A 22512-nucleotide genomic window follows, 5' to 3' on the forward strand; every position below is an offset into this window, starting at 1 on the left:
AGCTGGCTAAACTTCAACTGAGGTGGCACTGTAAATTTTTACTATGGACCTGAGGTGGCTAGACTTAGTGAGGTGGCAGTGTTGATTTTTACTATGCACCTGACGTGGCTTGGTTTATTTGTGAGGTGGCAGTGTTGATTTTCACTATGGACCTGAGGTGGCACTGTAAATTTTTACTATGGACTTGAGGTGGCTTAAATTAATTTTGAGGTGGCAGTGTAGATTATCTGCAAAATATTTTGGCTTCACAAGTATTGGGATCGAGGTTTTGGGAAACGCCCTAATCCGCATTGCGCCGCACAGCTTAACAATGGCAGATCTATCCCAAGAGGCCTTGGGACGAATGTTATATTGATATCCTAGCCATTCGTTAGACATTTCTTAAGATCATAAGAAAATGGATAGTTATGTGACTTTCACGCAACACAGTGGTTAGCTGGACTCTGACAATGTACCGAGAATTGCGCGGTCGGCTCGTATCGGCTCGTATCGGCTCGTATCGGCTCGTATCGGCTCGGCTTTTTAACTCGTAAGCTAGTGGCATAGGGTTTTTCCTAATCGCCGCATAATATGGGGTACCAAAAGAACGTAAGGTGGGGTCGGGATCGTAAGATAGAACGCATGTCGTCTATCGCTAAAACCGTTATGCCCTGTTTTTGTTTGGCTATCACATCTTATGAGCTGGCGGCATAGTCTGTTTCAAGAATTTATTACTAGAAACATAGCCTGATAGAAGATCCCAGGAACTTAGGCATATTCCATTGAGTAACAACTAGCTTTTTTGCGGAGAGCATATTGAATTGTTTAATAGCCAGGCGGAAAAAATTTGTACAATGCTTTCCAAACCTGGTATTAATTCAATTTTATCAAGATTTTCTCTAGATTCGCAAGTCGCCGTAGTTACGGGAGGCGCTCAGGGTCTTGGGTATGCTATGGCGGAGGCCCTTTGTTCAGCTGGATTGAAGGGGATTGCTGTTCTGGATATCAACGAATCATCCGGTGCTTTTGCTGCTCAAGCGCTTCATCTTAACTATGGCACTGAAGCCTCGTTTTTTAAGGCTGATGTCACTGACGAGCCTAGTCTTAAAGCTGTATTTGCTGCTGTTGATGCCAAGTTTGGCGGTATAGACATTCTTGTGTGTAGTGCTGGTGTTGTCGAGTATGTATAGTGAACGTCGAATGTTGCTTTGATTTACCAATCACAGGAACTATTCGGCAGAAGAGTATCCATACATGAGATTTCAAAGAGTCGTCAATATTAATCTTTCGGGGTCGTTTTTATGCGCACAAGCAGTGTTTCCTTATATGTGTAACCGTGGCTCTGGCTCAATCATTTTTATTGGCTCAATGTCAGGCAGCATAGTTAACTGGCCACAGTGCCAGATCGCATATAATGCTTCAAAGGCAGGCGTAATTCATATGATGAAGTCATTTGCAGTCGAATGGGCTAAATACAATATACGCTGCAACTCAATAAGTCCCGGGTACATGCACACATCTTTAATTGAGTTTGCCGATAAAGATCTGATTAGAAAGTGGTTAGAAGCTACACCTATGAAGCGAATGGGCGAACCTGAAGAATTGCAAGGTGTGGTTCTTTGGCTTGCTAGTAAAGCTAGTTCGTATACTACTGGCGCAGATATAGCTATTGACGGGGGATACACGTCTTTATAGGCAACAGATGTCATTAGATACAATAATGGTACAAATAAGAAGTATAGTAGTACAAATTGTTCAATCTATTTTTCATTAGAAATGGTCAAAGATACACAGCGATGTCGGAGTAAAAAAAAACTTGAAATGTATTGTGAACTGTGTCTTCATGTTTGCGCAACTGTTCATATCACTTAGAGGCCAGCTAACTAGCTGGTATCTGCCACCCTAACAACTGAAAGAAAAGCTTGAATCTCGTGATGCATCCTTCTTCGCTATTTTGAGACGATAGGGCTCTACAAAAATGGCGTCGAGATTATGTAGCAGCCCGGACTGGGCTTTGGTTTTTTCTCAAGAACGGAAATTCACACAAAGTTATTGTTCCAATCTTACCAAATTAATTAAAAGCCTATTAAACCTGGATGATAAGCCAGCAAATGTTTTGAGGGTGAAGATTATTTCCATGACAGTCCTGCCGAAACTATAAAAACTGCTTGTATACGGGTTTTTACGTCACCAATCTAAACTTTGCAAAACGACTCTTTAATTTTTTTGATCTGTGTATCACCAAATCTCGGTTTGCAGCAGTCAATTCGTAACAGGATCAGGAACAAGGTTAGGGCGCAAAGAAAAGGTTAAGGTGACATGCCAGCGTTCTCAAAACACAATTCCTAACTTGGGTACATCTCTACAGAGATAAAGGGGCTAAAAATAATAAGATATGCATGTGTTCAGATTCCATTTTATCACTACGCGTAGACAGCGTTAGAGACATACATAAATTAACGAAACGGTTATTTGATGGTCAGATTCGCGTCTCGACTCATTATTGTCTCTTGCCAAATTGTCGGTCATCTTTTACTTTAAAGCAATTTCTATTTTTGAGCTCAAATCTGCGACTTTGTTATAGCATTTTTATTCCATTTTTGTGTGAATGGAACCACGATCAGACCATCTTCTTGTTCTTGTACACGGGTAAGTGGTTGCGTCAATACTGCAACTTCCCTGATTCTTATTGTTTATCATCTAGACTTTGGGGAAACGCGTCACATTTCAATTACATAACTCGTGCAATCGACCAATTTTATGTGCACGATGATTTGGTTACGGTAGAAAAAGAGTATGACAGTGACAATGTCGATGACACCCGCCATGCGGATTCTGATCATTATTACAAGGCAACCGCAGTTACCGAATGTGTAAATTTGCTGCGGCACAACGGAAAACTAGCCAAGAATAGCAAGTATCGAAAACCAAACGTTTTGGTCATTCGAAGCAATGAAGGTTACTTGACGTACGATGGAATTGATATTTGTGGCGAGAAGGTTGCTTTGGAGGTAAATTTTTTTGAACATAGTTTACAATGGCTGAAACTGTTTCAGATAGAAGAAGCTTTGGACGAGTACGAGCGCCAGGCAGTAAATATTAACAGAATATCTGTCGTTGGCTACTCTCTAGGTGGTTTAATGGCTCGCTATGCAATCGGCATTCTTTATCAAAGAGGCATATTCAAAAAGATACAACCTGTCGTAAGTGAATTCTATGATATGAGAGTAAAAAATGGCTGATTCATGTTTAGAACTTTACAACATTTTGTACTCCACATGTTGGCGTTCGCGCTCCTGGCAAAGATCTTCCTACTACTTTATTTAATGCTTTGGTTCCTCGTACTATTTCTGCTACGGGACGCCAATTATTTATGCTTGATAAATTCGCTGCGTCCTCAATGCCTTTGATGGCATTCTTGGCTGATAAGTCGTCTATTTTTTTTCATGCTTTGACATTGTTCCACCATCGTGCTTTGTATGCTAATATTGTGAACGATCGCCGTACAGCGTGGTTTACGGCCGGTATATCAAACATTGATCCTTTTATGGATATTCACAGCGTTCATTTGAATTGCATCGCGGGCTACGAACCTAACATCATAGATGTGGCCGATCCTGTCAGCCCGAAAAGCGTTTCAGATGGCCAGCTAGATTTTTGCGGAAATAAACCATCTGTAGATGTAACTGGTTGGGATATGAGAGCACGAGCTCAAAAATTTAGTGTACTGCCTCATTTTTTAATGACTCTGATCAACATTATTTTCGTGTCTCCGATCTGGGTTTTTGCTTTTCTAATTTCTGGTACGATTCAAACGTTTTACTCGTCCCGTCGGCTTCGGGAGTTTCATTCTGCTAAGAAAGGACGCTATGGTATGGATGAATTTCGACTTCTTCGCTTGGATGAACAGGTTGAAGACGTTGTGGACACGTTTCTTGGTGATTTTGTTCCTTACGGCATGTCGCATCCGTTAGTTGAGATCGACACTAGTGATGAAGAAGACAGCGTTTGCGAAGAGAAGCGGCTTCACAAATTTTTGCCTTTGGAGCTTACTGATGAACAAAATATGATGATTAGAAATTTAAATTCGCTTGACTGGAGGAAGTTTCCCGTGCACATTACGAAAACGAAAGCTGCACATGCCGCTGTAATTGTCAGGCACATGGACTGGAAAGGCATGGAAGAGGGTGAAGTTGTTATTCGGCATTGGCTGAGCGAGGTGCTAGTTTTGTAGATGACAAGGCGCATGTATGAAGGCAAACCGCATAGAATGACATTGTTTTACTTACGGCTGCGGTGTCGTTTCTACCACTGTAACAGTCATACGCAAATTAACGTGCATGGCAATATATTTTGTTTACTGATGTTCTAGTTCAGAGTGTACGCGTTAAAATAGTGTATTGCGATGTAAAACTTTTTCCACCATTACCATCGGTGTCATCACTAAGTGAACAGCCATTTCTGATTTATCAAGCATATGCATAACAATTCAAATCCGAAAACTGCAGAACTGAATTTTACAATCATTTGTGGAAAGCAGGTGACACATCGTATGGCTATGTACATTTGATTGACCACGCAAAACCAAAATGGTATTAGTCTTACACAGACCACTATGCAAGGACCAGCTTTTATCTTAAACGCCTGTATCTTCTTAAACCTATGCAATACACCAAGGTAATCCTACATTCTGCTTTGATACAGCGTAACTAACAGGTCTACGCTCAGATGACTAGTGGCGTGCCCCAGACCTCTTCAAATGTAGCTTTACCTTTTGTTTCTGGTAGGAACTTAATAGTAAACACGAAGTACTAAAGCAAATTAGTCTTCAATATGAAAATCGATTGAATCACTTACGCATGCAGCTATGCCTGATAACAAAAAAAAGACATAGCCACCAATCGCATTGTTTAAAACGGGGAATAGATAGCCCTGCTTGGTGAGATGTTTTCAAAAGACTGCTATGCCATGGACTTACAACGATAAAGATAGAGATCCAGTTACAAGTAAATCCGACGCTAGTAGCAACACCAACCGAACTTGCCTCGGTTAATTCTGGAATAACCAGAAACGGGATTGGACCAAGACCAACAGAAAAAAAGGCAACAAAAATTGTGGCAGCAATTGCAGATAGTACCATAATATTTTTTAAAATACCGAAGGCAAGTAAAAATGAAGACATAGACATTCCGCCAATGGATATCAACAACAGCGGCTTCCTACCAACTCTATCGACAAACGGAGCTACTACAAGATTCACAATGCAATTAAGAAGAGAAATCAGGACGTTCACTAGCACAGCAGCAGTCGGAAACAAAACTCGTAGAATGGTAACTCCATAGAAAATCATGGTGTTGATACCGCAAAACTGTTGAGCAGTAAGAATTCCAATAACAGCGATCATTGGCCGACGATAAGTGGGCGAAGCCAAAAATTCTTTGTAACTAATTTTGTGAAAGTCATGTGGGCTTTCTGAATCCACCAAGTTCAATGTGTCTGCCTCTTCCGTAGATAAAATGGCTGACAAAGAGTCACTCTGAGGGCCGATCTCAGCAACTATTTGCTCAGGACTAATATTTTGAACGGAGTCGTCGTCACTAACAGCTTCTGATAGAGTTGATTCGGATGAGGACCCAGCAGAGACCACTGCTTTTAAATCAGGCTTCTCCCTCCACGAGTCTATAAGATCATCGATAGCCATCAATTCTACTTCGGCTTCTGGCCCTGAGCCCAATCCTCGCAGTGCAATAAGTGCAACACGGGCGTCGTGAAGTCGGTTGCGCAATGTAAGCCATTTTGGTGACTCTACACATAATGGAATAAGCACAAGGTTTAACAAGCCGAGCATCCCGCCTATTGAAAGAATAATACGCCATTTTGTAAAATCTGAAAAGAAAATGCCGAACACCTGGGCCAACAGAATTCCAATGTTCACAAATTCCTGACACATTGCTCCAATCATTCCAGACATCGCCGCAGGACTTATCTCGTTTAAGTACATCGGAATAACAATCAGTGAGGCGCCTGAGCCTAAGCCAGAAACAAATCGGCCTAGCATTAGAATATAAAAGTTAGTAGACACAGACATAATAGCAGGGCCAATAATATAGCTTATGCAGTTAATCATCGTCACTCCTCTCCGTCCAATTTTATCTGCCAGTCTACCAGCAAATGTTGCGCTAAGAAATCCGCCAACGCTAAATATTGAGTTGACCAGACCGATTTGATTTGGGCTCATACGAATGCAATCAACTAGCTCCTGACTCCTGAAGAAGTTCTGATCCACTCTGATTTGGCATGATATATATACTTCCGGTGCATTTAATTCTGACTGCCGAAGCTTGTCAGCTCTATCATTCAAGTCTGAAGAGATTGCACTTACCAAATGATACCCAAACTGAAGTGCTCCAAGGCACACAATAATGACATGATACACCAAAGTAGGCGTAAACTGTGATGGCCGCATTCGTTTGTACCACCTTTAGAGCGGAGAGTTAAAGTACTAGCGAAAATATCACGATGTAATGAATAATTCACGATACTGGTTGAAACTGCCGTAGGCCAAACATTTCTGGCCTTAGAGCCCAAACCATTAGAATTTGAGTTTACTACTGGACGGGCCGATAACGAGCTCGATAAGCCATCAGTAAAACTCTATTTTTTATAAAATAAAGTTTGAGAAAACTATTAGGGCATATATAGGGTAGGGGTTAAATAAAAGAGTGTTTTAGATCTCTACTCAAATTTAGATTCTTTAGTCCTCAATAATGAGTGAATTGATTTCATCGCATGAAAATGCTTTGAGTAAACAAACTGATCTGGAGCTTAGAAATGGTAGCTCGTTGCCATTCATGAGCTTCAATACGCGTTGTGGCATTCATGGAGGCAACCTTGCTGTGGGAGAGTCCAATACAAATCCAACGACGTGGGAGTTGGATGGCTGCTCAAACAATAAGAGAATGGAGACATCGGGAATTTGTTCAATACTTTGCATTTCAATGGGACCTACCAGACGCTAACTTTACTTTTACTATAGATCGTGTACCACTTGCTGTACTTAAAGCAAATACTACTGAACAATTAGGCATCGATAGACCTATCCAAAGAAAAGTTGCTATAAACTACGCAGAAATGCGTAAGATTCTGGATTGCAGTGCTGAAGATATATATGATGTTCACGACAAGCAGTTTTCTTTGCCGGAAAGCTCTTCTGCTTTTACTGAAATGAAGTCGACTTTGTATGATTCTACAGAACCATTTGAATCACTGAAATCTGTTCTGTTTTCTGTGATTGCGCATAGTATGATCGCTACTGATGCACCAGATTTGAAGCTTTGCGACTTTTCAATGGTAAATTCTGGAGATGTAGGCACTTTAGATTTTATGCCCAATATATCTCCTGTCAGTAGCAAATCGCTTTCAATTATTGATGTTCATGTCACGCCGAGATCTCAGTCGAGACAAGAGGCATTAATATTACGGCGGCAACCACAAACAAATTTTTCTCCTATCAAGAGAAACATTGACTATGACATGAATAATTCAGATAGGCTTTCAGCTTGTTATGCCGACTTAGAGCCCGACAGGTTCAATCTACAAGTAAGCTTTATTCTTGACATTGACGTCTCTAAAAAATGGTAGGAAGAGAGGATTGATAGATCTGATCTGTTAACAGAGAAGTTTTGCAAAGTTCAGTTCTTTAATGGTGAATCTTCTGCCGGACCATGTCACAGGATTCCGAGCTCACATAGTATTTCATCGATGCCTTGTGATGAAGTATCTACCGTTGGGTATAATAACCAGTTTTTGCCCACATGTAGCAACGAGGTCATTAAATTAACAACATGCTTGGTTGAGCCTGTCGCCATTCGGGCAGATGAGACCATCAATAATGTTGTAGTTGGCGATAACTTTACTGTACTAGGTTTAAGAAGGTATTTGAAGAGTCGCAATTCTGAGAGATCAAAGTACAGCCGTCGGGATGGTTCTAAAGTCTCACGTGCTATTCGCGGTTTTTTCAAACCGGTTACTGCCGGCTTCACATCCTCTTTTGAGAGTGACAGTTCCGAAAATTTGAATTTGTTTGAAAAACTCTTCATGAGCGTGAGAAACAAGGAACAGAGTAAAGGTTGAGTAGCTTGGACACTTTATACACTTTTGCTACACTTTAATTATTATTACTCAGTATATCTTAAATTCAAACATATACTACGAGATGGCTATGACAGCATGCAGGATAGTACGGGTATCACCGTATTGCTCTTCAAAACTTGTCTTTATAGTTATAAATTTTATTGCTGTCGAAGCTATTAATCACCAAAACAGTGATATATTTGAACTATTATACACATCATAAAATTTATTATAGGCTACCAATGCAGGATGAACTCGTGAAACACATTTAGCATGTGTTATTGTTCACACCTCTAGGGTTAGGTTTGAATCCTTATGGTTCATTATGCGGTCGTGTAGACGGACTTTCACGAAGTAGCCAGTCTCTGGCATGAATGATTGAATCAATTTTATGAAGACCGAGCTGATATAATGTTTAATTTGAATGGTCCTCGGTATGGTAACGATAGACCTTATGTATCACACCATGTACCAAATAGCAACGATCCTTCTGTTTTTGCGAATGCATCTGGCCAGAGAAAGCAAGCTGGGAATAGCTCAAATCTCAGTGCAGTAAACTATTTTCAGCGTGGCAGTCATGCTACTGATAGCGGAGTTTCGGTAGGATTTAGAAAAACTGGTTTTCAAAAGAACAAATCACACGGCGGTTTAAAAACAATTAATGCCAACTCGAAGGTGGAAGACAGCTGGGACGAGCGAAATCAAGCTGCAATGTCTGAGCTCGAAAGAACTTGGACGGGAGATTTACAGTCATTGTATGAAAAAGTGTGTATACAATAATGCTTTTTGAAAATTCGTATACTAAGCGGCCAAAAGTTACAAAAAATTCGCGACCGGGAGCGCATGGAGATGGAAAAACGTGGACTGGTGGATAAACAGGACGCTCAAAAATCATTGACTGATGCCATTATTTTTACAGGAACATGTTCAGATATGTGTCCAGTCTATGAGAGGGTTCGCAGATCATATGAAAATAATGTCGCGCCTTTTGAAAAAGATGCAAGTGGAAAGATGGATCCACATCAAGCTGTAAAAGCGTTTTCTCGCCCTGCTGCAGGACAGCCACCTCCTTTACCGTCTGATGTTAGACCTCCTGGTGTATTACAAGAGACTCTGACATATTTGGTTAACACTATCGTTCCGAAACTGCCAGACAGTCATACATTTTTATGGGATCGAACAAGGTCAATTAGACAAGATTTTACCTACCAGAATTATTCTGGATATGAGGCCGTTGATTGCAATGAACGAATTGCTCGCGCTCATATTGTCTCTCTGCATGTGCTGGCTGGATCAGATGTAGAATACAGCCGTCAACAGGAGCTAGAGCAGTTTAACAAAGGTAAGGAGAACCGAATTTTGAAAAAATAACCAATTGAGTGATTTAGCGCTGCAAACTTTACATGAGTTCTATACTGATGCCAGACAGAAAGGTGCACAGTTACCCAACGAAGCAGAATTCCAAGCCTATCGTCTCTTGAGTCATATTCGAGATGCTGATCTTGAGCGACAGATTCAAGGTTTACCTCTCAGTGTTTTCTTGGATTCTCGAGTGCAACTAGCGCTTGTGCTTCGCAGTCTTGTTCAGCAGAACGACATTAGTGAACGCGGTTATACGAATCTTGAGAATGCTCAGAACATGTTTTTTCGATTTTTTAAACTTTTAAAGAGCTCCAGTGTTTCGTTTCTTTTTGCTTGCTTGCTAGAAGTTCACTTTACCGACATACGCATGTGGGCCTTAAGGTCCATGGCTTCGGGATATCATAAACGTGGCAAGCCTTACAAAGCCGCTGATTTGGTGAGCTTGCTCGGCTGTGACAATGAAGCAGAAGTCATAAGTTTGTGCGATCATTTTGAGCTTACTAAGACATTTGGAGATGACGAAATTACAATAGATGTTACTAGTTGGAACGGTACGTTGTGCTGCTACTGATTCTTCTTTTCTAATGAGGTTTACAGATAGCACTGCTCTTGGTAAGCCACCTCAGCGTCAGGCTTACTCTATATCTATTGTCGAGTCCAAGCGAGAAGGAAAACCTCTTCAGTATTTTGTTTCAGGTAATAATTTGGAAATCTATCCACAGAATTCTAAGAATATAAATGTATCGGTAAGGGACTTATTTCCGCTTAAGCCATCAATTGCAGATTTTTCAACTTCCTCGCTGTCAATCCCACGCCAATCAGGGCCATTTTTACCTTCAGCTCGTGATTTTCAACTACATACTTCTCCGTTACGAAACAGTTACAATACAAGTTCTGTCAATCTAGTGGGTGTTGAACGGAATTTGGCGAATGTGCATGAAAACGGTGATGTTATTTTTACTCCTCAGTCTGCGCAGAACTCCTCTGTTTCCAATAGACAAATAGAGTCAGTCTCAATGGTGCCTGCTATGTTTTCCACTACACCGGCTAATACTTTCTTCAATAATGGTCGTTCAAGTATATCTGCTTCAGAGCCCACTTTGGTTTTAGTTCCTGCCTTAGCAACACCGGCGCATTTGGCAGCGCCAAACTTGCAGGAGCTTGGATCTTCTACAGATAACGAAAATTTTGAGCGAGAGAAAGACAGTGCCAAACTAAAAACTGAAAAGAAAAATACTTTGATTACGGCGAGTGTAGCAGAGCGAGATGACCTGGTGTCGGAAGTGGTCACCAATAATGTTAGGCAGATATGCGAGAATGCGCGGGAAGCACTACAGAAAGTTCAAGATGGGTACAAGAAAATGATTGAACTTCTCAGTGAAGAAATGTTTGCGTCGTTGCTGTACGACAATACGTGGCAAGCTTGCCAAGAGTCTGAGGCTTCAGAGTATTATCGGCGTTCTCTGTTGCGCCGCGCATTAAAGCGAATTAGACTTGTCGCTTTTATTTCGAAAAGTAATGCAGAGCTTCGAAGAAAGAGGCAGAACCAATATCTGGAAGCATTTAGTATGATGGGGCGGCCGCTAAAGCGGCAAAAAGCCTTAACGCGCAATGCAGCACAATTTGAATCTTTCGATGAGACTAAGAGAATATCTTTTATGGAGTCAGACCGGACCATGATGCAACGTCTGTGGACACCAATAAATCTATATGACTTGTTTCTCAAATCAGTGGAAGAAACATTTGAAACTTATGGTTTGTTTGATGGTGTCTTGGATGTGGACACCTTTACGTCAGACTGGCATGCGCCGGCAGGAGTTTGGTTACGAAAAAAATTGGGAATGAAATGGAACGGTACAACTTTCAGTAGAGTTTTGGAGGGCAAATCCATTACTCTTACTTTCTCGACTATGACGAACGATTTAGAGAGCTACGAAAACGTTGGAGCTTTAATTTTTCAGTGCGGCAGAACGGATAACAACAGCTCAAAGACTGTTGAACAAAAATTGGAGTTTGATCGCGAGGCATTGTATGAGGCAATAAAACGACTTCAAAGGCATTCATGCTTTGGATTAGCTTTGATGATCATTTACTGGCCGTTTGAAGGTATTTCAACAAAAGAGGTATTTTAACTGCATGATTCAAAGTAAAAATACTGAATGTTTTAGTTGGCCAAACGTTTAAATCTTGCAAATTTCTATGGTAACGGAGCACGGACGCTGACCTCGCTGCTGCTTCTTAGCATAGCCACAGTAAGCGATACGGATATTAGCATGGGCATGGAGATGTTGGCAAAGTCCATAAAACTATAACGAATTTTAGGCTTGTTTTGATTTGTAAATATTTCTGTACTATAGGGTCAGTTGTATATTATACAAGCATCGCTTTAATGAATCGGGGGCTAAATTATCTTCTGTTCGAATTTAAAAAAATGACACTAAATCTACTGATGTTTTATTTACACCAGAATTGTTTCCCTGCCTACAAAAATGGTATTTTTGTTATTTTGGCCCGCGGCGCCTACATTTTCAATGCAGTGGCAACAAAAATTACTTCAGTTTAGTTCACGTATCTCTAGTAACTTCAAATTCGAGCTACTTGAGAAAGAATTGTTGCAAATAACTGATCTCCTGTTTGATAACATTTTAGGCGGGTTGAGCCTTAACCATGGCTGACAATGCAAAAATAATGGAACTGCTATCAAAGAAGCAAAAAGTTAATACTGACGCGTCGGGAAAAACACCAATTCTGATTTCCTCTTCTCCTACAGATAACCTTTCACAACAGCATATAAAGCGGCCAGATATGAATGGCTTTTATGCAGCTACCGCGAAACATCAACCATATTCTAGTTCCGTGCTTGCGCCAGAGTCAGTGGAACCAGCCAGCCATGTCTCCGGCTCGTCCAACTCTGATCGTCCAGCATCAAGTGGTACATTTTATGGAAGTTTGTTCAATGGACCAAGCTCCAACAATGAAGAATATCTTGATCGAAACAACGGAACTCGTCGGGATTTCAATGAAGGCCGCTATGGCATTGATTCGCTACCTCGATCATCTGGCAGCTCATCTAATAGCCAAGGTGCTTCCAGCTCACCATTTCCTTTGCTTTTTAATTCTGCCAATTCTCGACCTAGAGCTTCATCTCCGCGCAGTCGAATACGGGAATTGACGAAGAAGTTTGCAAACACCTCTAATGAACCTAAGGGGGTGACCACGTTATCTGTTGGCCAACAGAAGGGACAAGCCGTGAAGAAATTAGTGCAAAGGCATCCTGCCCCTGCTAGACCTGTAGTGGTTGATACAGAATTACCAGATCCGGTATCATTCGATGAACGTAAGGTCATTACGCGTTTGCGCGAGGTATTCCCGACTTTTTCTAACTCCGCTTTACTCTCTGCAGTAAGGTTGAAGAAAAATTTCGATGACGCTGCGGATTGGCTCTCTGCCCAAGACGAGCTAGCTGCAGCTGCCATATACTCACCTGCTCGATCACCTTCGCCAACAATCGTCGCACCAGTTACATCAAAGCGTGATATTTTTAAGCCAAAAAAGTCTATTCGCGAGAAGTTTGGCGCTAACAAGAATGTGATTGAGCTTTCTTCACCAGTGAGCTCAACCGAAGAAGTTGTTTTGAACAACTCGAGACATCTTAAGCGAAATTTCCATGATGTAGAGGAGGACGCGTTTCTATCAGACTCCGACGTGGAGAGCTCAGATAATGGTGATTCTGCTGATTTAGAAGGCAGAGTACTGAAAATTTTCAATACTGAATCGGTTGCTGTTCTTGCTGACGTTGCTTGTTGTCTTGAAGAGGTTGCTAAAGCAATTTTTGATAATCGTCCATATGCAAATCTTGCAAGTGTACGGGAAGTAAATCTTTCTACTGCAGATGAAGTTTCAACAGGAAAAAAGATTAGGAGACCCAGAAAAGCTGCAGGTGACAAAGCGGTTGACGCTGCTCTTGAGGTTTGTTTCAGTGTTCTGTTGTGACTTGTTGCTTACATATTAGACTCTATCCGGATACGAAGCAGTAGACTCCCTGATTCACAAGTGCGAACAGCTAGGAAGTACCGTTTCTGCGGCTATCGACAAGTGGGGTGTTGATACCCATAGCTCAAATGGTGAACTGGAAATTGTTGACATTTCTGATACGGCTGATACGGCTGTTCCAGTAAATGGATATTTCACAGAACAACCCAAACTTATGGCTGAGGATGTTAAGTTAAAGAGCTATCAGCAGGTCGGCATCAACTGGTTAAGCTTGCTATATAAGAAGAAACTCTCGTGCATTCTAGCAGATGAGATGGGCTTGGGGAAGACGTGTCAGGTCATTGCATTTCTTGCACATCTGAAAGAGATTGGTTTTCCTGGTCCGCATCTTGTTGTTGTCCCATCATCAACTTTAGAGAATTGGTTACGTGAATTCAAGCGATTCTGCCCTAGCTTTGTCGTGGAACCATATTACGGGTTGCAAAAAGACAGGCAGGAGTTGCGTGCGATTTTATCTGACAGGGACTCGGAGTTTGATGTCATTGTTACAACTTATAATCTTGCATGTGGAAGTGCGTTAGATTGTGCGTTTTTACGATCATTCAAGTTCAACACATGCATTTACGATGAAGGTCATTTGTTAAAAAATAGCACCTCTGATCGCTATCGAAAACTTATGAAGCTCAAGGCTGAGTTTAGGCTACTGCTTACGGGAACACCCCTGCAGAATAACTTGCAAGAACTGATTTCGTTGCTTGCATTTATTCTTCCACATTTATTCAGGGAACGACAGGAAGATCTTGCCAGTGTCTTTAAGCATAAAGCTAAGACCACAACCGACTCGAACGACGCGAACAATATGGCTTTGTTGTCTCAACAACGTATATCTCGAGCGAAGACAATGATGACTCCGTTTGTTCTGAGAAGAAAGAAAGATCAAGTGTTACAGCATCTACCTAAGAAAAGTCATCGAGTAGAATATTGCGAGCTCGTTCCAAGTCAGAGATCTATCTACGATGGTGAGTTAGCTGCCAGCAGGCGTGTGATCGAAGCACGGGAAGCAGGAAAAGTGTTATCTAAAACTGAGAGAGCTTCCAGCAATATTTTAATGCGCCTGCGCAAAGCTGCACTTCATCCATTGCTGTTCCGAAGATATTACAATGATGGAATTTTAAGAAAAATGGCAAAAGACATAATGAGGGTCAGTTATTGCAGCTGTGAATGTTAGTGAAAATGTTAACAACTGTAGGAAGAACGATACTACGATGCAAATCAGCAGTTGATATACGAGGATATGGAAGTTATGTCGGACTTTGAGCTAAACAGTCTGTGCTTAAAATTTCGCAGCATTAATCAATACAGATTGAAAGAGGAGGAGTGGATGGACTCTGGAAAAGTTGCCAAGCTGCGTGAGATGCTTGTTGAGATGAAAGCACGAGGAGATCGAATTTTGATTTTTTCCCAATTCACTCAAGTTTTGGACATTTTAGAGTCTGTGCTATCTACCTTAAACATGTCATTCCTGAGACTCGATGGTCAAACCAGTGTTGAGATCCGGCAAGATTTGATTGATAAGTTTTATGAAGAAGAGGATATTACCTGCTTTTTGCTTTCTACCAAAGCAGGTGGATTTGGAATCAATTTAGCGTGCGCTAACGTGGTTGTTATTTTTGATATGAGTTTCAATCCGCACGATGATCGTCAAGCTGAGGATCGAGCACATCGAGTCGGACAGACACGTGAGGTCCAGGTGGTGCGTTTAGTAGCCAAAGACACGATTGAAGAGGCTATTTTGCAACTTGCAAATACCAAGCTTGCATTGGATAAGAGTGTTAGTGATGAAAGTGACGAGTCAAAGATGGAAGAACAAAATGCAGCTTTGGTGGAGAAAATGCTGTTTAAGAGCTGAATATGTAGATATTTGAGATACAGGAACGAACGACAACTATGTATGATAGAATATCGTAATAATGAATAGAGAGATTATAGAATATGCCAGACCAAATAGTTCAAGTAACAAAAAACCACCAAAATAACTTACAATTACCAGCTTCAAAATTCCAAGCAATCCAAAAGAGATTAAACATAGGAGAGTAGTAACGGCTATGACCAGGTGCCACTTCGCAGTCGCAACAAATTCTGAACGCACTCATATTCCAAGCCGACGGCTGTTTCAGAAAGAGACGGTGCGTTTTCTTTATCATCGGCAGTTTCAAGAACAACGTGTGCTTTGCCATCGCTGGACATAGTAAGTCGCAGTTGGGCAGAAGTAGAAGAGACTGATGCTGCCTTTCCTAATGGCTGTACTGATGCATTTGCAGATGGCGTTGCAGACAATACAGATGAAAGTGGCAAAGATGCATGAGTATTGTTTGTAATTGCAGCCATTGACATGACATTGGCAAATGATGAGTTTGTCGGAGTAAGTACGCCTTTGGATGACGATGACGAAATGGACTCAACACGCGTCACAGATGATAGGTCAGGTTTTGACGCCGATAGTGATTTACCGAGATTTGCATCCATATTCACAGGCATAAAAGAAATAGATATAGGTGATTCTGGGCCGGGAGAAGAACTTGTGGTGACGGACGAAGTTGATGATAGAGCTGGTTCACGGTCGTTGTCAATCGGATAAAACAGCTTTTGAGAGCTCATGTTTGCTGGCACCGGCGACGATGGCGCGTTTTGTTGAGCTGTTCGCCTGGAAGACTGTCGTCTATTTTGGAACCAGATCTTTAGAAGAAGTTAGATTCTGGAGAATAACGCGTCGAAAATACGCGCTTTTCAACATACCTGTACAGCTTTCTCAGTCATACCAACCCTTTCAGCAATTTCTTGACGAATGTGACGCGATGGTTTAGGACATCTGTTAAATTCTGAGTAAAGAATTTGAAGCTCGTTTGCGGAAGTACGTCTGCGTTTTCGACGAGCCAAGGGAGCATTATCTATTTCTGGCTCATGAAGTGGGTATGTTGAAGGAGAATGAGAAATGAACGCGTAAGTCGATCTTGTGAGATCTTGAGGAGATAGCATGGCTTTGACCCTGAGACTCTGTAGGTGCTTAACAATGTGTAACAAGAGCAATAAATAAATCAAAGAAGTTCAAGATGAACACGAAAAAAAGGACAAAGCAGGGTTGAGAATGCGATTCAAGGGCATGTAAAAATCTGGTGCTGTTCATACCCAATATCTATATGGGAAAACGCGGCGTGAACAGCTCCAAAATAAGTTGGGTTGTAACAAGGGAGCTAGTGAAATTGGCTAATTTTGTACTGTCAATTAACGAAATTCTGCGCGTAATTATTTAAGAACAAAGTATTCAGATTTAGCCTTTTTACAAATACTTTTTATTTAATGTATTATAACGTATAATACCTAATACTAATTATTGGCTTTTACTTTAACAAAGTGTTTGCCATTTTCTCAAATTTAAATTGGTACCCTAATCCGATGAGCTCGAGAATGCTCAGGTTTTTAGCAACTTAAACAAACTTTATTTGAAACCTGAGCCACGTCGTAGTCTACAAAGAGTGTGCAATATAGTGCCAATTAGTACGAAAATTGCAATATAACTATGGCTTACATTCAATAATAACACTATGAAGAGAACTTTGTAAAATGAGTCCAGTCGTTTGGATTCCGAATAGATTATACCATTAACATTTACTACTGATTTTACATTTGACTAATAGACAATTCTTTATCCCATTGAACTCTTATTCCATCGCCTTGATATCTTTTACAATCTCGTCAAAACCTTCCTTATAGTCAACATCCTTTGCATCAACCTTTTTGTCTTTTTTGAATCCTCCAGGCACAACCATGATACAGCTAGTAGGTCTCTTCGTAGCACCCGCTGATCCAAGATCTTCCTTACTTGGTACAAACAGATATGGGACACTATTATCTTCACACAACACAGGAATATGAGAAATAACATCCCCAGGTGAGATATCTCCAGCAATAATGACCAAACCTTTATCGCCTTTACGTAACGACTTTACTACTTCTTTGACGCCACGTTTAATGTGTTTTGATTTCGCTGCTATGGATATCGTTAGTGTCGTCAAGATCACACATTGTAAGATTCTCTAACCTTTCTTGACCGTCTTTAACACCTTCTTGTTCAATTTCTTGGGGGCCAATGGCTGTGCAAACGGCAACAGCGCTGAAAGTCGTGTATCGTAGTTACCATCATCACCGTCCACACCTAACGACTTCCGCTTCTTCTTTTTGTCTTCCACTAGAGGTTCAGCAACAACCGTAGTTTTAACCTCCATCATATCTGCCTCCACTTCATCTGGTACAGTCGATTTACGCTTTTTATGTGATTTGTCCTTTTTCTGGTGTTCAGGCATTTTGTTTGAATGCTTTGATATTTTGCTGTTGATCTATAAATCGAACAAATTTTTCCCGTTTTCATCGTTCAAGAGATGCTTTGGGTAAGGGCTTAAGGTAGTTCAAATGCAGGGTTAGGTGACGCGTGTGAGATCGCCCGAATGAGCCTTAGGTTGAATCTACTTGTTCACACACTCGGTCAAGCAACTCATTGAATACAGTGAAATAGAAGATGGTATGTGACTGCTTTGTCTTCCGTTTAGCTATTAGTTAAATTATGAATAGTCTGCAGATCCATTCGACGCCGCTCTTGATCTTCTCCGCCGACTAAACCCGAAAGATGTTGCTTCAAATCTAAACTCGATTTGTAGTCTTGTTCCTGATCTTACGGGAGATTTGTTGTCGTCGGTAGATCAGCCGTTGGAAGTTAAGCGGTGCAAAAAGACTGGAAAGGATTATTTAACTTGCGACTATAACCGTGACGGAGACAGCTTCAGAAGTCCGTGGAGTAACGAATACGACCCACCACTTCAAGATGGCGCTTTACCCAGTGAAGAAATACGACGATTAGAAATTACGGCAAATAACGCTTTTGATATTTATAGGGACCTGTGAATACTATATGCCTATATAGATGTTACTGCATGCTGATTAGTATAGATATTACGAAGGCGGTCTTTCAAGTGTTTATATGTGGGAACTTGATGACGGTCTCGCAGGCGTTGTTTTAATGAAAAAAGCCGCCACGGAAACTGCTAAAGGATTAGGTGATTGGGATTCTATTCATGTGTTTGAAGTGGAAGAGCATGGACGTAGTGCACACTACAAGCTCACAAGTACTGTCATTTTGAACATGATCACAAAAAGCAAAGCACTTGGTAAATTTGATCTTGGTGGAAGCTTAACTCGTCAGGTTAGTGACTATTTAGCAAAGTAAAAAGGACTGAACTTATTCATATAGGTTGAATTAGATATGGTTGTGGAGGACGAGACTGCGCATGTTGCAAATATCGGAAAGATGGTTGAAGATTCAGAGTCTAAGATGAGAAACCAATTACAAGAAGTATATTTTGGCAAGACGAAGGACATTGTTAGTAATTTGAGAAGTGAGTACATGTATTCTAACAGTCTATAGTGACTGGCTAACGGCACTCTAGGTATGGCGACGATTTCAGCTGCCATGGAAGAAAGGAAGCTTCAATCTGAAGTAGTGCAAAATCTTGAAGGACGATCATAGACCGCAATGTAGTCAATGAAAGTTTGCATGAATGTCAGTGTTGAGCCCGGTTAAATAACAAGTTTCTTTGCCTCTTACTGCATTCCTGTCAAAATCGTTAAGTTTATTTGTCATATTATTATCAATAAATAGTTTGTTCATATTGTTTTGCAATTGTTCGTTTTACGCCGAAGATTTTAAAGGCGTGAACTTGTTTTGATAGACTGATAGCACGTAATTATTGTAATTGCCAAAATTCTGAGAAAACAAGATGTTTTCTGTAAATTATACTATATAAGTTATATGCAGTGAGTATGATGGTTTTGTATGTGTCTTCATTAACATTGCATTCAACCCCCAGTTTTCTTGCAATGACGACGTAGATTTAATGCGTTTAGAACTTCAGACATAAGTACAACAAAGCCAATTTAGAAAGGTTTTTTTTTTATAGAAAGCAATCGAATCTTTGCTTTTTTTGTATTGTTTGGACCGCATTTCCAATTGACAATCGATTTACTAAGTCTCTGCTATACTGAAATAATATTGTCAGGCATCGCAAAATGGGGGAAGCAAATGGCTTACCTCCGAAGGAAATCCTCGGGTTGATGCATGGACTCGATAAGTCTGTTACTGCTGATGCCACTGTCGATATTTTACAGCAGTTAAGGAAAGGTGTAGTACCTTCAGAGCAGTTATTGCGAGTGAGAAGTCTCTTTGCTATTACCCATCTACAATTAACACATTTCTAGGAAACAAAATTGGGTAAAGCAGTCAACAAATTACGATCTCATTCAGATCCAAGAGTTAAAGAACTAGTCAAGTCCATGATCAAAAAATGGAAAGATGAAGTTACAGCACAAAAAGCACATTCACATTCGGCGTCCTCGGCTCCAAAGCCAGTACTATCTGCTGAACAGACTGTATCTGCTAAATCAGAACCGCCTTCAGATTCTAGCGCCAATCGTCCGAAGGTTCAAAGACCACCAAATGGTGCACCTAGAGATGTAAAGACCGATGGCGTGAAGATTGATATATATGATGATAAAGTCCGCAATAGCTGTGTGACCATTACATATAATGCTTTGGCTAGTGACAGCGATGCTCGTAAGTCCAACTAGCGGGCTTTACCAATTTTATGGTACTGATAATTTTAGATTCAGAAACTTTGTTAAGTACATCAAAAGACATTGAACGAGTTGTCTTTCAAAATGAAAAAGGAGCAACGGCATCGTATAAAACGAAAATGCGGTCATTATACTCAAACTTGAAAGATTCCAAGAACCCAACTTTGCGATATAGAGTCGTGTCGGGCGAGATAAGCGCTGACAGATTATATCGGATGTCACCTCAAGAAATGGCATCAGACGACCTCAAAAATGAAATCAAGAGGTTGGAAGAAAAAAATTTGTTCAACGCACAGGGCGCAAAAGAATCGCGTGCCGTCACGGACAGATTTACTTGCGGCAAATGCAAGCAGAAGAAGGTGTCGTACTATCAATTACAGACTCGATCGGCTGATGAGCCTCTTACCACCTTCTGCACTTGTGAAAACTGTGGCAATAGATGGAAATTTTCGTAGGTTTCCATTGTAATTTTACTTTTCGATTGTACCAGTGTGTTATCCTATATACAAGTTGGTTAAATGAGCTTATGTACACATAAATGCTGCGTTCTGGTAGAACGACAACATTGGATTCTCGCCGTCTTTGGTTGTAGTCGCTTCCAAATCGGCCCATTGTTCCAGGAATGATGCATGCGTTAAAACAGACGCAACTTTTCCGCAAATTTTGGAATACAATGCTGCCGCAAGCTCGAAATCCGTTGGAAACATAATATCAAAGTATCCTTGCAACGCCATATAAGTGTCAATCGTTATCATCTGTTTTTTAAGCATCGTTTGCACGACAGGTGAGTTGTAGCCTTTAATAGCATCAGGTAAATACGTAAAATCTGATGCCAGCAAACGATGCTCCGGAAAGTGCTTGTGTAACACGTCTAAAAATTGAAGATACCGAGTTGGAATGTATTCTGCCACCGTCAAGTCATGTGCGAGTGGATTCAACATCGTTGCCAACTTTCTTCGAAACTGGGAAGTGCTCAATGGATGCCCTCTGATTTTGGCAAGGTTTAAATCAGGTAGGACTTCAGCTCGTAACTGTAAAAACCGACTTGCCAGATCGTCCAATTCAGGCGAGTAATGTTCCTCAAAGTCGCCGACATCGTTCACCACAACATATCCTTGATAAGGCTTGTTTTCCGTGTGACTGTATCGTATCGAATCATGTGCAAAATTGTCAAACACTTCCAATGCAATGAAAAAACATGGTTCCGGGACATCAATCTTCCAGTCAAGTATAGACTTATTGTAAATTTGAACCTTGTCGCTGTATCCTTGTACGACTACTTTATCCTGTAGTCGTGAAACTTGCTTCTGTGCCAAAGCACCACTAATTTCAATGATGTTGTATCGGGTACGCGCAAAGACATCTGGATGATTTTCGCGGATATAGTCAAGAATGTTCAGCATAAGAGTACCGTTGCCTCCTCCAACTTCGTATATAACTAAATCATGATACGGATATAGAGTCATAAGATAATTGACCAGTAAATATCGTGCAAGAGCTTGGCCGTAATAGGGCTGTACGGTCAGTATTGATCTATGAACGCTTTATATCATATATGACTCACCTGGAATAGCTCTGTTGGAGTATGCCAAAGTTGCGGAATTGACTCTGCATCTGCCGGGACTGGTGAGTTAGATGAACTGGCCTGTTGTGGTCGTGCTAATGCGGTATCATATCTTTTGTACGAAGATGACCACTCTGTGACAAATTCGTCCGAACTAGCATACCGCTGGTATTCAAATGGGTCTTCAGGTGAGTAAATCATTGCTTGTCTGGCAAAATATCCGTAATAGGGATTATATAGCGAGTCTGGATCTGTTAACGCAAGACCACTTATACAGCATATAAGTGCATTACCGTCGATAAAGTCCCTAGTAAGCATACTGACTCTTCTAGGTCGTTCCGGCTCTTTAGCAGATGTCATCTTCGCAATTCGACTTGCCGTGACAGTAGGATATGTACTAAACACTTGGTATCCGTCCTCCTCAGCTAATCGAACATAAGTTGTAGGCCTAACTGAATAGTCGTATATATGTCCTTTCCGTTTATCTGCCTTGGAAATTTCTACCTCCTCATTAGCTCTTTCCTTTATCGGTACTGACAGTCCTTGTCCATTTCGTTGTCGTGAAGTTGCACGCAGCACCGAAGTAGAAGTTTTTGATGGGACAGCAGGTTTCGATTTGACCTTGGTTGGTAGCACAGTAGAGACTTTGGGCTTCTTAGTAGCTGCCGCAAAATATCTACAAAAAACATTACGCCTTATAAGATCAGCTACCCTGTCGGCCCGTCTGCCAGACATCTCCAATCTTTTTACGCTGTCGCAACTGGCAACTTGACCTACCCTGGCATTCAAAACTCGAACAG

At 41.0% G+C, this 22512-nt stretch overlaps 11 protein-coding genes across 11 annotated transcripts; 7 read left to right on the plus strand and 4 right to left on the minus strand.

The window, feature by feature from the left end:
• The first annotated feature begins 567 nt into the window (after positions 1-567).
• V1512DRAFT_257403 (uncharacterized protein) lies at positions 568-1727 on the plus strand. Its single transcript, XM_066915215.1, has 2 exons — positions 568-1159; positions 1206-1727. The coding sequence occupies exons 1-2, from the start codon at positions 834-836 to the stop codon at positions 1672-1674; spliced, it is 795 nt and encodes a 264-aa protein (XP_066773293.1). The 5' UTR covers positions 568-833; the 3' UTR covers positions 1675-1727.
• Positions 1728-2250: 523 nt separating this feature from the next.
• On the plus strand, positions 2251-4507 carry V1512DRAFT_58013 (putative serine esterase-domain-containing protein). Its single transcript, XM_066918439.1, has 4 exons — positions 2251-2628; positions 2684-2990; positions 3036-3182; positions 3233-4507. Exons 1-4 carry the CDS (start codon positions 2588-2590, stop codon positions 4211-4213), a joined length of 1476 nt encoding a protein of 491 aa, XP_066773294.1. The 5' UTR covers positions 2251-2587; the 3' UTR covers positions 4214-4507.
• Positions 4345-6561, minus strand: V1512DRAFT_257413 (major facilitator superfamily domain-containing protein). Its single transcript, XM_066915216.1, has 4 exons — positions 6362-6561; positions 4958-6310; positions 4837-4911; positions 4345-4790 (listed from the first exon to the last, which is right to left on the minus strand). The coding sequence occupies exons 1-4, from the start codon at positions 6443-6445 to the stop codon at positions 4704-4706; spliced, it is 1599 nt and encodes a 532-aa protein (XP_066773295.1). The 5' UTR covers positions 6446-6561; the 3' UTR covers positions 4345-4703.
• Positions 6562-6731: 170 nt separating this feature from the next.
• V1512DRAFT_257417 (uncharacterized protein) lies at positions 6732-8454 on the plus strand. The gene is made up of 2 exons (XM_066915217.1): positions 6732-7578; positions 7621-8454. The coding sequence occupies exons 1-2, from the start codon at positions 6859-6861 to the stop codon at positions 8110-8112; spliced, it is 1212 nt and encodes a 403-aa protein (XP_066773296.1). The 5' UTR covers positions 6732-6858; the 3' UTR covers positions 8113-8454.
• Positions 8455-11883, plus strand: V1512DRAFT_233176 (SAC3/GANP/Nin1/mts3/eIF-3 p25 family-domain-containing protein). Its single transcript, XM_066914029.1, has 5 exons — positions 8455-8877; positions 8929-9454; positions 9501-10025; positions 10072-11597; positions 11643-11883. The coding sequence occupies exons 1-5, from the start codon at positions 8524-8526 to the stop codon at positions 11784-11786; spliced, it is 3075 nt and encodes a 1024-aa protein (XP_066773297.1). The 5' UTR covers positions 8455-8523; the 3' UTR covers positions 11787-11883.
• A 396-nt stretch (positions 11884-12279) lies between these two features.
• Positions 12280-15376, plus strand: V1512DRAFT_202633 (SNF2 family N-terminal domain-containing protein; the record flags this gene model as incomplete). Its single annotated transcript, XM_066913266.1, has 3 exons — positions 12280-13443; positions 13487-14668; positions 14717-15376. The coding sequence occupies 3 exons, from the start codon at positions 12280-12282 to the stop codon at positions 15374-15376; spliced, it is 3006 nt and encodes a 1001-aa protein (XP_066773298.1).
• V1512DRAFT_284912 (uncharacterized protein) lies at positions 15352-16655 on the minus strand. The gene is made up of 2 exons (XM_066918033.1): positions 16264-16655; positions 15352-16203 (listed from the first exon to the last, which is right to left on the minus strand). The coding sequence occupies exons 1-2, from the start codon at positions 16501-16503 to the stop codon at positions 15571-15573; spliced, it is 873 nt and encodes a 290-aa protein (XP_066773299.1). The 5' UTR covers positions 16504-16655; the 3' UTR covers positions 15352-15570.
• Positions 16656-17186: 531 nt separating this feature from the next.
• V1512DRAFT_202085 (50S ribosomal protein L30e-like protein) lies at positions 17187-17750 on the minus strand (the record flags this gene model as incomplete). Its single annotated transcript, XM_066913245.1, has 2 exons — positions 17187-17515; positions 17567-17750. The coding sequence occupies 2 exons, from the start codon at positions 17748-17750 to the stop codon at positions 17187-17189; spliced, it is 513 nt and encodes a 170-aa protein (XP_066773300.1).
• A 163-nt stretch (positions 17751-17913) lies between these two features.
• On the plus strand, positions 17914-19198 carry V1512DRAFT_219732 (F-actin-capping protein subunit beta). The gene is made up of 5 exons (XM_066913669.1): positions 17914-18043; positions 18094-18419; positions 18469-18721; positions 18770-18914; positions 18966-19198. The coding sequence occupies exons 1-5, from the start codon at positions 18041-18043 to the stop codon at positions 19043-19045; spliced, it is 807 nt and encodes a 268-aa protein (XP_066773301.1). The 5' UTR covers positions 17914-18040; the 3' UTR covers positions 19046-19198.
• A 16-nt stretch (positions 19199-19214) lies between these two features.
• Positions 19215-20881, plus strand: V1512DRAFT_257427 (transcription factor S-II, central domain-containing protein). Its single transcript, XM_066915218.1, has 3 exons — positions 19215-19725; positions 19774-20128; positions 20179-20881. The coding sequence occupies exons 1-3, from the start codon at positions 19585-19587 to the stop codon at positions 20601-20603; spliced, it is 921 nt and encodes a 306-aa protein (XP_066773302.1). The 5' UTR covers positions 19215-19584; the 3' UTR covers positions 20604-20881.
• Positions 20510-22486, minus strand: V1512DRAFT_257429 (S-adenosyl-L-methionine-dependent methyltransferase). Its single transcript, XM_066915219.1, has 3 exons — positions 22006-22486; positions 21713-21957; positions 20510-21662 (listed from the first exon to the last, which is right to left on the minus strand). Exons 1-3 carry the CDS (start codon positions 22445-22447, stop codon positions 20673-20675), a joined length of 1677 nt encoding a protein of 558 aa, XP_066773303.1. The 5' UTR covers positions 22448-22486; the 3' UTR covers positions 20510-20672.
• Positions 22487-22512: the final 26 nt, after the last annotated feature.

This window comes from Lipomyces arxii, assembly GCF_038497795.1.
Source record: "Lipomyces arxii strain Phaff 12-163 unplaced genomic scaffold V1512scaffold_2, whole genome shotgun sequence".
NCBI classification, from domain to species: domain Eukaryota; kingdom Fungi; phylum Ascomycota; class Lipomycetes; order Lipomycetales; family Lipomycetaceae; genus Lipomyces; species Lipomyces arxii.

Coding starts and splice junctions, on each gene's coding strand:
- V1512DRAFT_257403 (XM_066915215.1), top strand. CDS start 834: ATGCTTTCCAAACCTGGTATTAATTCAATTTTATCAAGATTTTCTCTA. Junction 1,160..1,205: donor TGTAGTGCTGGTGTTGTCGA/GTATGTATAGTG, acceptor TACCAATCACAG/GAACTATTCGGCAGAAGAGT.
- V1512DRAFT_58013 (XM_066918439.1), top strand. CDS start 2,588: ATGGAACCACGATCAGACCATCTTCTTGTTCTTGTACACGG. Junction 2,629..2,683: donor CTTCTTGTTCTTGTACACGG/GTAAGTGGTTGC, acceptor TTTATCATCTAG/ACTTTGGGGAAACGCGTCAC. Junction 2,991..3,035: donor GCGAGAAGGTTGCTTTGGAG/GTAAATTTTTTT, acceptor AAACTGTTTCAG/ATAGAAGAAGCTTTGGACGA.
- V1512DRAFT_257413 (XM_066915216.1), bottom strand. CDS start 6,445: ATGCGGCCATCACAGTTTACGCCTACTTTGGTGTATCATGTCATTATT. Junction 6,311..6,361: donor TTCAGTTTGGGTATCATTTG/GTAAGTGCAATC, acceptor AAGCTTCGGCAG/TCAGAATTAAATGCACCGGA. Junction 4,791..4,836: donor TATCAGGCATAGCTGCATGC/GTAAGTGATTCA, acceptor AATTTGCTTTAG/TACTTCGTGTTTACTATTAA.
- V1512DRAFT_257417 (XM_066915217.1), top strand. CDS start 6,859: ATGGAGGCAACCTTGCTGTGGGAGAGTCCAATACAAATCCAACGACGT. Junction 7,579..7,620: donor CCGACAGGTTCAATCTACAA/GTAAGCTTTATT, acceptor AAAAAATGGTAG/GAAGAGAGGATTGATAGATC.
- V1512DRAFT_233176 (XM_066914029.1), top strand. CDS start 8,524: ATGTTTAATTTGAATGGTCCTCGGTATGGTAACGATAGACCTTATGTA. Junction 8,878..8,928: donor TACAGTCATTGTATGAAAAA/GTGTGTATACAA, acceptor AGCGGCCAAAAG/TTACAAAAAATTCGCGACCG. Junction 9,455..9,500: donor GCTAGAGCAGTTTAACAAAG/GTAAGGAGAACC, acceptor TGAGTGATTTAG/CGCTGCAAACTTTACATGAG.
- V1512DRAFT_284912 (XM_066918033.1), bottom strand. CDS start 16,503: ATGCTATCTCCTCAAGATCTCACAAGATCGACTTACGCGTTCATTTCT. Junction 16,204..16,263: donor TGACTGAGAAAGCTGTACAG/GTATGTTGAAAA, acceptor CTTCTTCTAAAG/ATCTGGTTCCAAAATAGACG.
- V1512DRAFT_219732 (XM_066913669.1), top strand. Junction 18,722..18,769: donor GTGGAAGCTTAACTCGTCAG/GTTAGTGACTAT, acceptor TTATTCATATAG/GTTGAATTAGATATGGTTGT. Junction 18,915..18,965: donor CATTGTTAGTAATTTGAGAA/GTGAGTACATGT, acceptor ACGGCACTCTAG/GTATGGCGACGATTTCAGCT.
- V1512DRAFT_257427 (XM_066915218.1), top strand. CDS start 19,585: ATGGGGGAAGCAAATGGCTTACCTCCGAAGGAAATCCTCGGGTTGATG. Junction 19,726..19,773: donor CTTCAGAGCAGTTATTGCGA/GTGAGAAGTCTC, acceptor ACACATTTCTAG/GAAACAAAATTGGGTAAAGC. Junction 20,129..20,178: donor GGCTAGTGACAGCGATGCTC/GTAAGTCCAACT, acceptor TGATAATTTTAG/ATTCAGAAACTTTGTTAAGT.
- V1512DRAFT_257429 (XM_066915219.1), bottom strand. CDS start 22,447: ATGTCTGGCAGACGGGCCGACAGGGTAGCTGATCTTATAAGGCGTAAT. Junction 21,958..22,005: donor TACTAGGGACTTTATCGACG/GTAATGCACTTA, acceptor TAACAGATCCAG/ACTCGCTATATAATCCCTAT. Junction 21,663..21,712: donor CTCCAACAGAGCTATTCCAG/GTGAGTCATATA, acceptor CTGACCGTACAG/CCCTATTACGGCCAAGCTCT.